Source organism: Anticarsia gemmatalis, chromosome 22 (assembly GCF_050436995.1).
Source record: "Anticarsia gemmatalis isolate Benzon Research Colony breed Stoneville strain chromosome 22, ilAntGemm2 primary, whole genome shotgun sequence".
Taxonomy (NCBI): Eukaryota; Metazoa; Arthropoda; class Insecta; order Lepidoptera; family Erebidae; genus Anticarsia; species Anticarsia gemmatalis.
In genome coordinates this window covers 5966706-5985051 of record NC_134766.1, presented here as the reverse complement: position 1 = coordinate 5985051, position 18346 = coordinate 5966706, and the positions used below count along the sequence as shown (strand labels likewise).

Below are 18346 nucleotides of genomic sequence, written 5' to 3'. Positions count from 1 at the left end.
TCCAGCAAGCGTAGACATTGAGAATGTTTATTTAAGCAGTGGCTTTGTCCACCGGCGGTGAACATCGAGAGTAGTAATATGAAACTCGTGTCTTTGTCCACCCGGGGTGGCCAGCGGGAATAATTTAAAATTAATTCTCACTGTCCCCCAGGGGTGGACACCGAGAACTTTTTAAAAGATTTGTGTCTCTGTCCACCCGGGGTGGACAAGCAGGGGGTGGACACCGGGAATATACCATAAAAGACAGCTATGTTATATTAAGGACCAATAACAACTTATGAATATGTATAATAAATTATTTATTGGTCTGGAGTACAAACTTATAGTTTTACATCATCAAAAGTATTATTGCGTATAACTTTATTAAGTTGCCTTAAATGTGATGCTCAATCTCATATATTTATATTATTTATTATTAATAAGAGAGATTATAACAGGGATTTTGATACTATAATCTAAAATCATTTTAAGGGCCTGTATAATTTATAGGGGATGAAATGTTGTTGACTAACATCAAAGTTCATCATCAGTCAATGCGATTGGCAAAGTTTGTCAAATCAGAAGAATTATAAATATTGCAGATAGTCTATACTAAAATCCCTTGTCTATGCAGACTTTGAAAGAACACGAGATTAAGAAATTTTATTTAGACAAGCTGGGGTTATACCAGAACGAGATATAATATATTTATGTGATAGAACGAGATTGTTCTAAATTATTGTCTTATGTTAATCACGGAAAGGATTATGAACAGTGAAAATAAATTCAAAACGACCAAAAAATGTGTTTATTATTTATTTTAATACATAACTACAGAGAATCACTGCGACAGTGGAGCGAACGCTGGGTCGCTAATCTTTTATCATTTTTTTGGTACACCTTAAATAAATTTTTATCAATAAAAAAGTTATTACTTAATGCTGATCTTGAACGAATGTTTTGGGCATCGGAGCGGGAAGGGAGAACCCTATAGTACTGACTAATGAATAATGAAAAAAAGCAGGTGTTATTACCTTACAATAAATATATATAAATGTTAAACGTATCCATCGTCAGATCAAACAGTATTTGTATTTAAAGAAACTGTGACCTCAGTGATGTCGACTTGTTGAAACAAAGTGCTTGTGAACTACAGGGTTCGATCCCCGATACAAAACTACATTGATATTTAGAATAATATCACGAGAAATTAAATTATTTTAGTTGACGAATACTTAATTTAAAAAATATACCAATCTCTGAGATACGCCATAGACTTGAGACAAAAATCGTTACAAAAATTGGGAATAGAGCGGGTAGTTGTGTTTTTTATAAAATGTTGAAAACGTCAATGGTGATATCTCAGAAACGGGTGCGAAAATATCGACAACACACATTATAACCTTAAAATTAACCGCTGCGATGACCACAGACTAACCGAATATGTCCAACGTTACAAATAATTGCAGTCAACATTCGCGTCGTCCTCGAGAGAGGTCGCAACTATACAATAGTAAAATAAAAAAGAGGAAAAAAAACTCATCGACCAGCCGAACTGAAATTATAACTAAAAACAACGATAAAACAAACATTAAGATATCAATAAAACTTATCATTTAAAATCTATAATACAGACTCATTATCTCTATACTTAGATCGATTTTTTCACTTCCATGGATGTTTGAGTCAAACATCGTGTTTCAAAGGCCATCGTTTGTATAGTCAAGTTTATAAAAGGCCAGGTCGTAAGCAGTGTTACATACATTTTATTATTTAGTCAATAAAGATAGCACTCTCTTTGATTGAACTTATTGATGTTTATTTATAATAATGTGAAATTAAACATGGATATTATAACATCAATATTTGAAAATATCGCAATGTGATCGTTCAAATTTCTGTGTATTACAAAGACCACCTATCTTACTAATTATCGTGTTAGCTCTGTTATATATTGTTTTGTCTTTATCACTCATATACAGTTTCAAATAAGATTAAGTGACAAAACACTGTACAACCAATCAAAGCTTACAAGACGTTTATTAGTAAGACAGTACATATTTGTAATCAGGAGAAATCTAACTCAATGATAATATAAAATCAACGAAACATTTTATCATCATATTTAATTCCCTCACACGGGAAGAGAACCTTGCCCAACAGTGGGACAGTTACGAGATAAAACAATACAAACACCAGCTTAGACCATGGCTTACACTCCTAAGTACCTATCTATACATATTTATAATTTCAAACAAGAAATTGCAAAACACAAAAAAGTAATAAATTATATTGTTTTTACGACAATGCAAAACTTTATTACCATAATGTATTATGTGTAACGACAATTATATAGTTATTTTATACATAGATACTTAGAAATGTCGGAAGTTTTACATTTCACAATTAATTCTATCTGTCATCGTTTTGTATACGATACACAATTTTATGATATAGCAACACACGATTTTTAAAGTCCAAATAATGTTGATGAGCAAGTCATTTAATTAAAAAGATTTTTCGATTGTTTGTGAATTGACGACAACGTTTGTCCATAAAGACTTTTATGACAAAACTACAATTCTTTTATGTATTAGCTAGTTATAAAACTTTGCAGTTTTGTCTCACGTTACATCAAATAAGATAGCATGAAAAATAGCTAATAGAAAACGAAACATTAATGTATAATAGAATACGGGAATTAACGCGAACACGCATTTTAGTCAGCCTGGGACCACGGCGAGTGCAACCTGCGCCGAAACGTTAGGCATTTTAAGGTAAAATGCGTGTTCGCGTGAATTCCCGTATTCTATTATACATTAAACATGCAACGCGAGAGTTTAAAATTTATGAACGAAACATTAATTACACATTTTTGTATATGGGTCAAATATTGTCACGTTTATTCGTATGATAAAATAGACATAGTTTTGTAGAATTTATAGATACGCCACAAAGTTTTCGCTTCACTCGCTAACAAATGAGGTACAAGTTTGGCAAACAAATAAAGTTTAAGAAACAGGTATATAAAACCTATTTTTTCGACAAAAAAAAAGAAAATCATCCTTTGATCATAATTAAATAAAAAGAAATCTTAGTACCTCAATCAAATGTAGAGAGAGAGTAGAAACATAATTTAAAAATTAAAAACTAAACACAATCGCTTGTAATGTGTTACACAGACATTATTTGGGAGAACTTTACAATGTAGTTCAGAATATATATTGTGTATTTATTTACATGTCTTTCTTTGAGAATAAAGGTTAATGGAGAAATATCGGAATTAGAACATTATTTTTTTAATTATTGAGACTCGGCTTTAATTAAATGAAAACGAAACGCTGTATTTTATTAATTCTAAAGCTTCGTTGAAGCGAAATTAGTTCGATATAATATGGGTATGTCCAGTATGAAGAGCGACGCTTTGTGAATCTTTGAATCACTCTTTAAAAGTGCGCGTGCAGCGTCGCATTTTTTGGTGAAATATCTTATAAGCTACATTCACTTCTAATGTACGAAAGACCGAAACCCAAAATAGAAAGGTATCCTGTTTGAATTTCTCATCAGACATCCCTTTTAGTTATAACATAATATTGACAAATAGAAATATGATGTTCTAACCATGATATTGTCTCCATTCAGTCGAGAATCGTGATACGTAATGTCACAACATAGAGGAAGAATATTGGCAGTATAAGGTTTAGAAGTTCATTACTTCACAATTAGCAGTACACAAACGCAGTCTATGTATGTGCATTGTCAAAGATCATGAAAAGATATAGGTGAAGAGAAAATTGTTCCCAAAAATATCTTATTAATAGCCGTTGAAAACAATTGCTTGGTCGGTTCGTGTTCAAAAAGCTTCAAAATTGATAACAGTTTGGGATATCACCTCCTTGTTTATTACAAAAACGATGTTTAGATCTATTACGCAGTGTCGACATTCTACAGCCAATCGATAGTGCGTTAAATACTTAACCGAAATGCGTACTGATAAACTCATTATGCGCGTTTACGTCGCGGAATCGCGAAGTAGAGGTGTCGGTTAACAACTTGAACAAGTAGGTGTTTAAAAAAAAACTCCATACCCAGGGCTTTTGACTCTCGGTTGCAGTTATTTCAATCGGGTGGTTGAACAGCGATAGCCCTGCAATTACTTTATATTGGACTAACCGTTCATGATGGAAAGAAATAAATAGTTCAAGTTGCTTGGCATATAAAATGTCTAGTCGACAATGCGTAACAGGTCTTCAAATAATGACAATTCTAAGGTGATTTTTAGTTTAAAGAGACGCTTGATTCACTAGATTGTTTGCGATATGTGTATTGAGTGCTGCAAATGCTATCATTGTCAGTTCCGCGTTCGCTACCTAACAAGAGTAAAACCTTGCGAGATTGGAAGAAAGGATATTGCTTTTCGTTATAAAAAGAGTCGGGGATACAAAGTCATGAAATTTGTTGCAAATAAACGTTAAAAAGCGTAAACTGCGAGCTTACCACGTATCTCAGTTGACAACTTACTAGTGTACGTCAAATAGATGGGCACTATTCAATACATTGCTGTTCTGATGTAACGTGTTAATCAGTATATTCTGATGGAGAAAACAGTGTACAGCATAGTGGCTTTCAAATAGTTGTCAACTGAAATACGTGATAGTCATCTGGGGTTGAAAATCTTACTCTTAGTCTTTAATTCTTTCTATTGAAGCACTACGTAACATTTATTAAAATTTGACCAGTTTTAAAACATTTATATGATCATTATTTTGTATTTAGACGTATAATATGTAACAGCAAGGCCCAACGCAAACTAGAGGAGGCACAGCAAAGACATTGAGAACAAAAAATCTATTTAACATGAACCTTAACTGCTATGACATCTGATTTAAAACATGACAGCATAATCGATCTTAGACATGCTTTTTTAATCCGTATGTTATATGAGTTAAGGTTCAATTTTAAATTGATTTATTCTCAGTTTTTTTGCCGTGCCTCCACTGGTTTGCGTTCGGCCTAATACGACGGTATATCTATTACTTAACCCACAAAATGTATTTCAAACACCCGATACTTAAATTTATCTGTTTTACTTGCAACAAGCTTCATAACTCCCAAAAGAAGACAGCAAATAAGTCAATCATTATTACAAATACAAAAGGTCTTTGAGACCGTATTCCCTACATAAAAATACACTGACAGCAATATACACATATCTGAAATTTACTTAAAATATACTGCGTCCGACGACACGTAATTCTCAAAAAAGCTCTCGGGAACAAGAGCTCTAAACATCACTGTAAGGCTTCATTTACTTCTACACTAACATCGGTCTAACGTAAGAATATACATGATGTTGTATATAACACCGACGCTTACATTCGCGGTAAATTGTTCTATGTAATACGTAACCAGCGTAGGAGAAAATGAAGCCTAAAGACGTTTCGTCTTAAAAACAAGACACAGTTCAGTGTCATACAAATAAAAGTTTAAGCGTATACGACAACGCACGTACCCGCATCACCGTATACGTAAAAACTTACTGTACAAATGTCACAATGTCCTTTTATATCCACTGTCGTCACATCACCGAACTAATACGACGTCTTATAGGCATACGTTTTATTCAAGACTTGTTGTCTTACAGGTATAATTTGTAGTACAAATGCATTCACTCGTGTGGATTATCTAGTGTTGTTTGTGGACACTGTACGCGGCGCATAGTGTCCGGGGCCGACTCTCAGTCGCTGACTGTACGCTTCGCTTGCGGCTCGTCCACGTCGGTCTCGGGCGGGTTCTCGAGCCCCGGCAACTGGATCTGTGTGTCCGACGCTTCTGACGGCTGAAGAGTAAATCGTACACATTATATACAGTTCATGCGCTTTGATATACAGTCAACTGTGACATCTTTGTCGTGGTAACTTTAACAATACATTATTGAATTACAAGTATATTTAAAATTATACTCTGATCGTTACATACTAGCAAACTATGTCATAATTAAAAGAATGACAGAAATAGGACAGTGTTTTGGTGTGAGAGAGAGCCCGATAATACAGCATGACGTAGTTCGCACGTTTGAAATGGCCCAAGTATAAACAAAAACAGTGCTTTCATAAGTATGACTTATGTTAAATTATTCGTATACCAGTGAAAATTACTATTTAGCTAATAAAGTTGACATGACAAAGTAAAGATGCCACAGTTGAAAATTAATGAAAAATAAGTATTGAAAATGGGTAGTCTAATAAATGTTTATCTAAATATACAAAATAATTAACACAATACTGATCGTATTAAAGCATTGAGTAAGTTAATACTAATTTTGTATATACAAATAAATAGTAAAATAATATAGAAAAAGCTTATAACTAATTAGTAAATAGATTAAGAGAATAGATTTACATAAACACATAACAAGCCGAGGCCGCACTGGAAGGACGATGTCAGAACCATTAATTAACGAAAATACATTTTAATTCTGAATTAAATTAATTCTTTGGCTGAATTCAAATCTTAGTTAAAACTGACTTTTATTACATAAATAATTATGTCAATGTGAAAATGTGCGCGTCGTCATATATTAGGTTGGGGAAAAAGTCTTTTCGCATTATAGCATATATAAACTTATAATAAAATCTCTTTGGCTTCAAGAATTAGGTTTCTTTCAGTGAGCTCGTGAGGTACCCAAATATCGAGCTTTTTTGTGTAGAGAAAAGATTTTATTACAAGTTCATACATACTATAATGCGAAAAGACTTTTTCCCCGACCTAATATTTCATGAAGCAATAACTATCCTAAGTCAGTCTTGACTAAGATCTGATGGCTTATTTCCGTCACACACTCAGTATAAGGCCATGCGTACACTACGCAACATAAATCTCCGAACTCAAAGAGGTATATACCCATTATTACCTATACACAAATGTCAACGAGATATCTATACTAACAATGTCGCATAGAAACGAAAATCGTTGCGAATCAGAGAACTTAAGAAAATTCCATACTTGGTCAGCGTGGTGAACTTAAGGTCTAACCCGTCCCTCATTACGGGAGGAGACCCTTGCCCAAAAGTGGGACATAAAAGAGTGATATTTTTTATACATTCGTAGCCCAGCAGTGGGACATCAATTGCCTAATTTTATTTTTATCAAAGATATACATTGCGTTGTGTACAAAAAGGGCTAAGTAGACAATGTCACCCTTCAAATGTGGCCATAATCTAACGACATAGTAAACTACAATACAACATAATATAATAGAACTACGACATACCCATAAAACCAAAGTACTCTCTACTGTGTTTACCTTAGCGTCAATACTTCCAGAACGTCCGACAGTCAGCTTGGAAAATTTCGTTACAGTTCAATACACAATACATACTATAGCTTTAAATTACGACTAATAAAAGTTACACTACCTGGTATCGTATGTACTCAAATCGTCACATTTATGTGCAAGAAAATAAAGCCATTTACCAAAATCAATTCTTTAAAAAAATATTAAGAATGTTATAAATAAATTACTAAACATTTTTTTATATCAGTTAAGTAATCGAAATACTTAGTCCACTCGCCGCGTTTGTTTGTGTGATAGCGACAAGTAGACACATCAGACTCAACTGAACAGATATTAAGGCGATTTTTCCAATTGATAGATCAATTATATGGGTAAATTTTAATGTGAAATCCAAATAATATTCCTGAAATGATCCTATGAGATAAATATATATACGATACTAGATAATAAACTTTAACTAAAGTGGTGTTAGGTATGTTAGCAATAGATATTATAGATTCTATCTATAGTATTACTTTATCGAGCTTCTGTACATAATACCAGACAAAACAGTAGGACAATACCTAGCGAAGAACCAATGTCGAAGTAAAAAACAATGTAATATCGTATTTGCTTGTCCTTTCGCATGATAACCACAGGAGCGATTTAATGACATATGATCGTTTATTACTGGGAAAAGGAACTTTATTCTTTAAAAAAAACTCGTTAAATTTAAAACACTTTCCTTTCTTTTGAAGTCAGTTAGAAATAAACCCCTTAGCGAAATAAAAAGAGGGTGTAGCAAGCTAGTAAAACAATATATATTTAGTATTGCTAGGGAACATTTTGTAGAAGGTTTAGAACTTCAATAAGTATTGTCCCATTGTCTCGTTTTAATTAGTACTCAAATATGTGCTTACCTCAACATCATTAGTATTTTCTCTGTCAGGTATAGGTCGAGGACGCTTCTTGCCTCGCGGGACCGCTTCTGCCGTGGCTTGCCTCTTAGGCTGGTACTGCAAATAAAGGATAAGTTTAATAGAAGTGTTAACGGAGGCACGTTAAAGGAGGTGATAAGTCAGTGGTATAAGTTGACACCTCCCACGCCAGTGGTCGCAGGTTCGAATCCGAGGCAACACACCAATGACTTTTCGAAGTTATGTGTGTATTAGAAATAATTATCACATGCTCCAAGGGTGAAGGAAAACATCGTGAGGAAACCTTGCATGCCTAAAATTTGTTTAATACATTTATTGAGGGCATGCAAAGTCCCCAACCCGCACTTGGCCAGCGTGGTGGACTTAAGGCCTAACCCCTCCCTCATTACGGGAGGAGACCCTTGCCCAGCAGTGGGACAGTAATGGGTTAAATTTATATAAGTCAGTGGGTTCACCGGTCGGCAAACCATCTGTGAGTTAAGCAACCCTTGGCGAAGATATTCTATTGATAGGTGACCGCTTAATCGTGTTTGAACTGAGCGTCTGCGTGCGTGCTTCGAAAGGCACGTAAAATTTCGGTGCCGATTATTATCAATCGACAGTCGTTAAGTTATGATGCCATTTTCCCATAAGGTTAAGTACAGTCTAAAAACGCCACTCGCTACGATCCTAAGAAACTTCTTTTACTTCATTCACATCTATAAATCTTGTCAAACAGGACCGTCAGTTCTAGGTACTAGGCACCTAACCTTTGTGAGGGACATTTGGACAAAAATATGAAAAAATAAAGTATGTATGTACATACCTGTAGCTCTGGCGGCAGGAAGACCCTGGTGTTGGCGAAGTACTCGGACTGCGGCGCGAAGTACATGGTGGGGATGCGCGCGTCCGACGGGAAGTCGCGCAGCTCGAAGCTGGCCGAGCGCGCCCAGATCACCGACATGGCCAGGTCGCACACGGCCCACAGTTTCTGTAACGAAAGTATATTGATTAGAATGCTTGCATATTATGCAGGGATCTGGTAAAATCATCATGATGAACTTAAAAATTGCTGATAGATTTTATGCCAAAACCAATGCTCTGATTTCGTGAAAAATAACGCTAAATCGACTCCAAACTATTTGTAAATACACAGTCTGGACCCGTTACACCACATAATTTAGAACATTCGCGTTATTACCGGAGACCAGTGTACGAATTATTAGTACAGCTCATCATTAGAATAAAAAACATCGTGTATGATAGAATACGAATATTAAAGATTCATCAGTCGCTCTGAACAGTCGTCTCGTTACTGAGAAAGCGAGTTAAACTGACCATATAAATAGGACCGTATTATATCTATTGTGTACTTACATAATTAACAGCATCATCGGTTTCATTGAGCGCGTCCTTGTGCAGTTTCATGCGCTCCACCAGGCTCTTGTAGAACCCGTAGCAGTAGAAGTCGTTGCGGGTGATCAGCGGTTCCAGGATGAACCACAGGCAGTTCTTTACCACCTGCAAAACAAACATAAATAATATTCATCTTATTAAGACAGGTTTGTCTATGCCTTTTTTGCAACGACACCAAAATAATGGAATCACAAATGAACTATTAGACGTTTATATATTATTATAATAATAATATTTATCATATCTTGTAAGCAGCTTATTTTTACGGCCCAGAGGTATAGGATCTCAAAGTTTATGCACTGGATTATCACTAAGAATCTCTCGAAATAAAATATTGCGTGAACCAAGATTCAAGCCTGAAACTTCTGATTAGCAGTCGGATTTACTACCACTGCACCAAAGGAGCAAATTACTGGTATTACAGTAGTGGGTTAAATAAAGTGTGTACCTTGAGTTGTTGCACGTTGTCGTAGGCGGTGAAGGCGGGGTCGTGCGTGAGGATGGGCACCGCGAACACCAGCATGTAGTCTGGCAGGATGTGCGGCAACTGGCTCACTGCTCGCTCCACTACACACGTACAATAAATTAATTAATTTTATCATTAAACTATTTAAGTCAAATACAAATACTTATATTTGTTTAATATAATAGGGAAAATTAACTAGAACTGATGGTAATTATGTAACACGTTAATTTACATTCATGCTAGTTTATCCAGGTCGATTGGCTATGTGTGGCGGAAAAACATATCATTGGTGTTACTTGAAGTTTTAAAATAATTCAATGTCAAAAGTCGGTAGTGGTGCCAGCTAATAGCCGGCTGACAATTCGAGCACTGCTGATCTGTTGTATAGTACCCTCATTTGTTTCTCCTTATGGTCCTTCAGACGCCGGTAAAAACTAGATTTTAGCACAAGATCGTCAGAGGGAGGCTTAAGCCCACCAGTGGAGAAGGGGAGAGGTAAGATGTAGATAGTGGTGCGTACCCTTGGTGCCGACGGTGATGTTCCGCACATACTCCCGGCGCCGCACCACGTCGGCCAGCATGTACTGGCGCACCTGCGAGCGCACCCTGCGCTCGGGCTCGCGACCCGCCAGCGCGTACATGCCCATGAAGTCCAGCGGCAGGCACTTGTTGGGGATGCCCTGCACACACACATACACACACACACACAGTTAGTTCATTATTATATCTTCCTTTAATAGAAGCTGGGGAGCTAACTAAGAGACCTTTTTCCCTGTCGAACATATAATCGTCCGCATGCAGGTTACCCGCATCCTGTAACCCATCTCTCAAGCAGGCATCACGCGCGCGGAATGCAGATTGGGTGCGGGTATGCCGCCTGCGTGCATGCTATGCGGACGGTGTTCTTCTGCCTACAGTATTATTATTACTATAACACAGGCCGCTCGTATGGTCGTAGTACGCACATAATAGCGATATTGGCGACATGCACGACACTGCAGCATCAAAAGGAATCTTTGTCCTGCGTGATAGATCCGCGCGCGGTCGAGAATACGTATGACGGAAAAAGGGCTTGACTCGAGCCTTGGAAGATGAACTCAAAACGCGACTAAACTGTCAGTTTGATCGAAACATTGTGCGACAAAAAGTATAAAATCAAAATGCCTGTAAAATCCAATAAAATTCAACATACCTTTGACAATCCTTTGTGTAATTTCGTTGCGAAAGCTTCTCTGACTTGTGGTACTTCGTCCTATAACAAAACAACATATTAATAATCTTACAAAATAGTATACAATGCTATATCGCAGAGATCTTAAACATCTTGTCAATCAAACATCAACTATTTGTTGGTTTCACCACTTAATAAGTATCAGATTGCTTATCATGGGGAAATTTGTTTTTTTTCCCCGAAACAACTACATATTTGTGAATCGCGCAAATCATTGTTCCGTGTGGTAGTCGAACCAAGGACCTCCCAACGCACTGGTAGTGGGTACTACCTTAACCACTGCACCACGAAGGCCGTCAAATCCTTAAACCATTTACAATACTATCGTCACGGAGGCCAAACTGACCCCTTGCGCCATTTATAATACTACGTATCTATCAATCAATGATTCATGAAACAAAAATCAACATATAATGTAACATTGACGTAATACATACGATCATAAGATGTGATAAGTTGTAGAACTGTTCGGCTGTGAACTGATCGCCGACTCCTTTCTGCTCGCATATCTTGAGCATCGCCGCGCCCGCAGCCAGTCGTAAGTGGGCCATCTCGGCTTTTGATAGGCGGTTTTGCTACAACAGAAATACAACATTGTAATAATGAAATAAACGTAGAGAGAGAGGTACGATAATAAGTTTCATAAACTGTATTTTGGCCTTAGATCAAGAAATCTGAGTCGAAAGCCGCAAGAACTATATATCTATTCGCACGTTTATCACCCCTTTTCACATTTAACAGAGTACACACTTAAAAGAGTGTTTCCTTAAGGACCAATTCTTATATCGTCAAACAACTTCATTGGAAATTTCGATTCTCTACATATCCGGAGAAAAACCAGACCATCTCATCATCTGCAGAAAATCTGTTGTTTAGTTCATTATTTTTGCAAAATAATTACACCCTCTACTTTATTCAAATGTAAACTGTAAACAATTGTTGGTAAACCAAAATAAATCAATAAATAAATATTCACTACGCCTAAACATTACATACACGATTCAATATTATACTTGTTATCAGCTCACGAAAGTCATTTAAAGCCATAGCTCACCTGTAACAAGTCTCCCTTATGCACAATGAACGCGTTAAGCATGCGGAAGGTCTTCTGCGCGGACAGCTCGTCCTTCTTGAGCCCCAGCAGCCAGCGCGCCATACACTTGAGTCCCTCCAGCTTGCAGCGCGTCTCCTCGGGCAGCTCCTCCTCGTCGCACCACGCCTCGTCGGGCGACTGTGTGCCGCCGCCACCCTCGCGGACTAGTAGCTCTTTTACTATCTGTAGTAGAGAATATTGTGATAAGTATTGAGACATAAATACTCATTTGATTGTTGAATTACTATTACTAACTAAGCGTTGTTTTAAACCAGCCACTAAGAAGCAAATATCCCACGACACGAATTGACTGGCAATGTTGTACTAGTTCAAACGACGCCGATGTAAGACGCAATACACATGTCCCATATATAGCCTTGGATTTATAAATATTTATTTAGTTTTAATTATCATTTAAACGGTATTTCGATATTATTTTGACCGTGCTTCTGTGCAGGATCGCAATTTAAAACTCCTCACCATTCACTTTGTGCAATAGTTTTGAAATCGACGCGTACAAAAACATGGACAACAGCTAATCCGTTTTTTTACATATGCTACAAACGTGACATGAGAGACACAGATAGACCTTTGTTTTAAAATCTTAACCGCGTCGGCTTTCTCCAGAATCGGATAGTGATTTTTGATCACGTAGGTTACAGGTAAATTTGATACTACAAGCTACAATAGTATACAAAACATAGTTATAATGTTGTCGTACCTTCCGTGAGACGATGTTCTTGATGTGCACGGGGAAGTTGTCGGGCAGGTTGTGCGCGATGTGGCCCAGCGTGACGATGGCGGTGCGGTAGTGCTCGGAGTGCGGGCTCAGCGTGGCCTTCAGCGTGTCCAGGATGTCCGTGAAGATCTGCGTGCGCTGCTCCGGCACGTTCACGAACAGGCACCTGCGACCGACCAACAAGTGTACGTAAGTATACTGCATTCGTTTTTAATATGATACCGAATGAAATACTCTTGTAAATTAAACTATTGTTAAGAAAATTAAATGAGTCACTAACGAACTTCTTAACAAAATCGCATTTTTCTGCTCCTTTTCGTCACTTTTAAAAGCTATGAAAGTATTCCATTAATGGGCCAGACTCGTCACAAAGCCTGTCGCGATCGCTATTATGATGACTAACAAAATGTTCGCACACAAATTTTATTGTTATTTACCTGACAGCGTTCTTCGCTTGTTTGGGTGTGCCAACTTCTGCGTATGCTTTACATAGCGTTATTAATTTCGGGAACAGTGCGGGACATGCTTCACCTGTAAACAAAATAATTTGATTACAACACAGGAAAAACTAATTAATATGTTTTAGAATCGGCGTCGAAAGCTATCCAATGCATTAATTTTCAGGACAACGTACAATTTGTCTTTACGAGCTATCGTCACTGAAATGAAGTTATTTTCCACTCAACCAGTGACAGTATGTATGGTAGTGGACAAATAGTGTAGCCCGGATTTTATGTAATACTCTCAAAAATAACGATTTCCACATCGCCTTATATATTATTAAGTTATATATTATATATAAGTTAAGTTAGAAATGAATTACTTTCAAGCTAACTCTATAGTTTATTAGCTGACTCGCGCAACTTCGCTTGCGTCACATAAGAGAGAACGGGTCAAAATTTTCCCGTTTTTGTAACATTTTTTACTGCTACTCTGCTCCTATTGGTCGTAGCGTGATGATATATCATAGCTGTGGCCTTCCTCGACAAATGAACTATCTAACTATGAAAGAATTTTTCAAATCGGAGCAGTAGTTCCTGAAATTAGCGCGTTCAAACAAACAAACTCTTCAGCTTTATAATATTAGTATAGAAGTATAGATAATGGTAGTGTGTACGTACTGAGCGGGCGGTACTTCCCCAGGAAGGTGAGCGCGGCCAGCACGTGCGGCGCCACGCCGTCGTCGTCCAGCTCCAGCAGCGACGTGAGGCGGCCCAGCACGTCCTCGTGCAGGAAGTGCGCGGGGAACACGAACGACAGCATCACCAGCAGCTTCAGCCCGCGCTCCGCCGCCTTCGCAACCTCGATACCTGTGACACAAGTAAATATTCATTTATTAGCCGTCATGGACAAAAACAGAATGTATTGTGTGTGATCTCTGGCGGTTTTTACCAGTTTCTACTAATATGTTTAAGAAATTAGCCGCCTTTACACACACATTCTATCGCACGTTCTTAGGAGCGTGCAGGATTACGCGGATTATATAAAGCAGCGCGCTTTTCGAAAACGATTGTTGTTTCATGCGCGATAGTTTGTGTAAAAGGGGCTGTTATCTATCAGAAAGGATAACTTGCCCAGAGCATGTTGAGGTAATTGATCTCTGGCTCAAAAAGAATAGTCTTATTAAGTAGGAATTTATTTAGATTTGTTTGATGTTTCGCTATAGGTTACAAGCTAAGCTTCAGCTGATCGTTTTTGTGTCAAAATAAATAACCAAACGCAGGCAGACAATTTCCTAAATAATACTAGTCTAAACATCACTGACGAAGTGTTAACATACATATAATAAGTAGATACATACATAATACATATTATATAAAGTTCCTAACTACCTACTTACATTATAAGGAGCATTATTTTGTGTTTCTATAATTTTGTTTGCTTAAATGTTAATTTAATTTTTAGTTTTGTTGTTGATAATTATTATTTTCTTTTAAATTCCCTGATTATTGTTTGTTTAGTTAAGTATGTCATGTTAGTCAATAAGAGCGCATTCTCGCCGTTAAACTAATAAGTTTGGCGAGTATAAACTAGTTACTAGATTAAGGTAAATTGTAAAAGTACAATAAATAAATAAATAAATAAAATACATAACGAGTACCACGCCTAAACACTAGTCATTTGACGTCCCATATAGAGTACATGTTGTACACTTCGTCAGTGATGTTTAGACTAGTATTATTTAGGAAATTGTCTGCCTGCGTTTGGTTATTTATTTTGACACAAAAACGATCAGCTGAAGCTTAGCTTGTAACCTATAGCGAAACATCAAACAAATCTAAATAAATTCCTACTTAATAAGACTATGTAATACGAATAATATGATTATTCGTATTACGTAGTGTGGTTTACAAGTACAAAGAAGTAACAAAAGTTTACAAGTAATAAATACATACCACACTCCTCAGCGATGCTCGGGTCGGTGCCTTTGACCGCGCCTTCCACGTATCCCACCAGTATGATGAGTGACTCTCGGTCGATCATCACCGAGCTCACTCGCTCCAGCAACATCTTCACCGTGTTGTAGTACAAGTTTGTCATCACCGGCTGACCCAGCTTCTTTAGGACGCTTGACTGGAAATATACGGTTGTTTTTAATATTAAGCACAAAAAATTGTATTTACATTTATCTAGTCCCGATATATCGATGACGGTTTTATGTTGCTGTTAGATGAATTAAAAGAGATCTTTTAACTCTCGCTTTTAATACTTGTTAAAAATCGTTTATCACACGAAGAAACGTGATATATGGATAAAGGAAATACTAATTGTAAAAAACCAGCAGGTTACTCAGAATGTAGGCCCAATTAAATCAACATTGATTGTCAACAGTGCTTAACAGGATTTAGGTAATTAGGATTCTAAAGATTAGCGATACTATATAATGATCAAGGATGAGTACAGATTTAACACAGGTATAGTTACATGAAGGGTATACTCACAGTAGTACGAACACAAACTTCACAGCTAACATTAGGGTTCAAAATAGTCTCCATTCCTTGCAACAGTTCAGGTGCCTGCTTCATATGTTGGGAGAATTTGTTCAAGAACTCCTGAGACTTCACCGACTCGGGCAGGAATTTAGAACTTATGTGTAGCACTTTAGCGATCATTTCCTTTTGAACGGCCGGCGTGGGAGGTTTCCTATGCAACTCGATCCATTCAGCAACCGTACGGCGTACTACTAACTGATGTTTCTGTAATTCTATAAACGCTTTCGTAGCATTATCGTCAACATTCGACATTAAATAGAACAGTTTCTTCATACGAATCGCCGCCGGCAATGTGTACGGTACCAGCGATGTGTTCAACAGTCTTTCAACTAACAATCTATCTTCTAACGCCGTCATGTAATATCCGTGAAGGATTTTATCCTTGATCCATTGCACCGCTTTCTCAGTAGCCGGTGGTACGCTCTCCTCTGTTAAAAACTTCTTGTAAATTAACGCTAGACCGGACATAGCCTCTTTTCGGATTTTGAATTTCTTATCTAATGTTCTTTCTCTTACAAAGTGTAGGAGGTCTTCAGACTCGGCGACGGCCTGGAAGTCTCTCTGTGCAGTCGCTATGATAGCCATCACTACTTCATAACGGACCTGTTCGTGAGCGTCGTGTTGCCTTAGTTTTAATGTCTCTGTTATGTCTTTTCTCAAATCCGGATGGTGTACTAGGAAGTGCATGCAATATTGCACGCACTTGATTCTGATAGGTACTGAAATGTCGTTGAAACGGCCGAGGAAAGCTCGCCATAAGGTCGGGTATTGCTTGGCGAGCTCTGAGCCTGGTTCGGAGAACATTCTGGCGAGGAGTGCGACTCCACTGAGTCGTTCTTGGAACTGCGCTGACTTGAGTTTGCACTCTAACTGTGGCAGTGTCTGTAGTAGGATCGTGGGGCAGCACTGGTATAGCTCGTAGATCAGTTCGTATACTTTGGTGTATATGATGAGGCCTTTGCCTTCTTCTTTGCCGAGGATCAATACGTGATTGAAGAACTGTGGAAGAAAATATAATCATATGAATATATTAGTGAGTTCAGACATGCAACATATTCGGTTATTCATTAAAAATAAATACTTCGTAAAATTAAAAAAGAAAAAAATACGACATGACATTCTTTAAAAAAAGAAAAACTAAAAAGATAAGATTGTAGGTGACAATAATAGCAATTGAAAGCCATTGTGGATGGAATTACGGCTTGATGGAATTTCCAAAAATTATTTTTAGCTGTGCTCCTTTATACTTCATAAGGAATCTTCATACCCAATTTTAACTTCATTCAGTAACAGAAGAGTTTTATATAATTACTAGCGGACCCGACAGACGTTGTCCTGTCTAATAAATTAAAAAAACATTGTCCAGCGGACAAAATTTTGAATGTAAACCATTCTCAGATCCCCTTGAACACACACAAAAAATTTCATCCAAATCGGTCCAGTCGTTTAAGAGAAGTTCAGTGACATACACACTAACAGAAGAATTATATATATATAAAATATCGTCGATTGATTGGTACTCACATTCTGTATATAAGTTTCGAGTGTCTCGCTAGTCTTAACGATGAGTTCCTTGGCGAGCGAGTAGGCGTGCTTGTGGTCTCGCTTGTTGGGCTCCACCAGGTTCATGAGGATCACGTTCAGCAGCTCGTTGGAGACCACGTCCGACTCCGTGATCAGTGGGCACAGCACGTCCAGCATGAAGCATTTCACTTTTGTTGAGTGCTCCGTACTGAAAAGAAAGAAAACTATTTAATACCACCGTAATTTTAGGAATACTATTATCATGAAATGGTCTTGATATTGCTTTTGAATCTTAAATTATGCTTTTTTGATGTTGATAAAGACGCTTGCAAGTCTAAGGCAAGGGTCTTCTCTCGAACGAGGGAGAGGTAAGGTCTTGAGTCCTTGTTGCAAGCGTCTTGCAATAAGAAATTATGTAGCCTTAGGACATATACAAACAACAAACTCAAAGTGTAACTGACCCGAAACAATTAGATGGATGACAAAAACATTAGTTTCAAGAGATAATCGTACAATCGCCGCGCCAATAGCTCTATGGGAATATAAGATGCACAACCATAACCACTGTTTCATGGATGTCATCATTACACGACCAATTGTATCAGACCCAGAAAACTTGAAGGAATTTCACATGAAAGAAAGGCTGGAAGAAAAGGAAAGAAGGGCTAATTTTACATGAAACAGCTTCAGTAAAACACTTTAGTAAAATACG

General features: G+C 37.4%; 1 protein-coding gene across 2 annotated transcripts in view; it reads right to left on the bottom strand.

The window, feature by feature from the left end:
* Positions 1 to 779: 779 nt before the first annotated feature.
* The window catches only part of pds5 (cohesin associated factor B pds5), a 41166-nt gene continuing 23599 nt past the window's right edge, over positions 780 to 18346 (bottom strand). Inside the window, exons 5-20 of one of the 2 annotated variants that reach the window (XM_076129051.1) lie at positions 17635 to 17842; positions 16060 to 17109; positions 15514 to 15691; positions 14239 to 14427; positions 13555 to 13648; positions 13100 to 13283; positions 12340 to 12561; positions 11723 to 11860; positions 11247 to 11306; positions 10575 to 10734; positions 10037 to 10155; positions 9550 to 9693; positions 8999 to 9163; positions 8176 to 8271; positions 7253 to 7321; positions 780 to 5818 (exon numbers count right to left, since the gene is read on the bottom strand). In XM_076129051.1, the coding sequence (XP_075985166.1) occupies positions 5717 to 5818; positions 7253 to 7321; positions 8176 to 8271; positions 8999 to 9163; positions 9550 to 9693; positions 10037 to 10155; positions 10575 to 10734; positions 11247 to 11306; positions 11723 to 11860; positions 12340 to 12561; positions 13100 to 13283; positions 13555 to 13648; positions 14239 to 14427; positions 15514 to 15691; positions 16060 to 17109; positions 17635 to 17842 (3178 nt within the window). In that variant the 3' untranslated portion in view covers positions 780 to 5716. The remainder of the gene's footprint in view (positions 5819 to 7252; positions 7322 to 8175; positions 8272 to 8998; positions 9164 to 9549; positions 9694 to 10036; positions 10156 to 10574; positions 10735 to 11246; positions 11307 to 11722; positions 11861 to 12339; positions 12562 to 13099; positions 13284 to 13554; positions 13649 to 14238; positions 14428 to 15513; positions 15692 to 16059; positions 17110 to 17634; positions 17843 to 18346) is intronic. The other variant, XM_076129052.1, reaches the window with a different exon arrangement.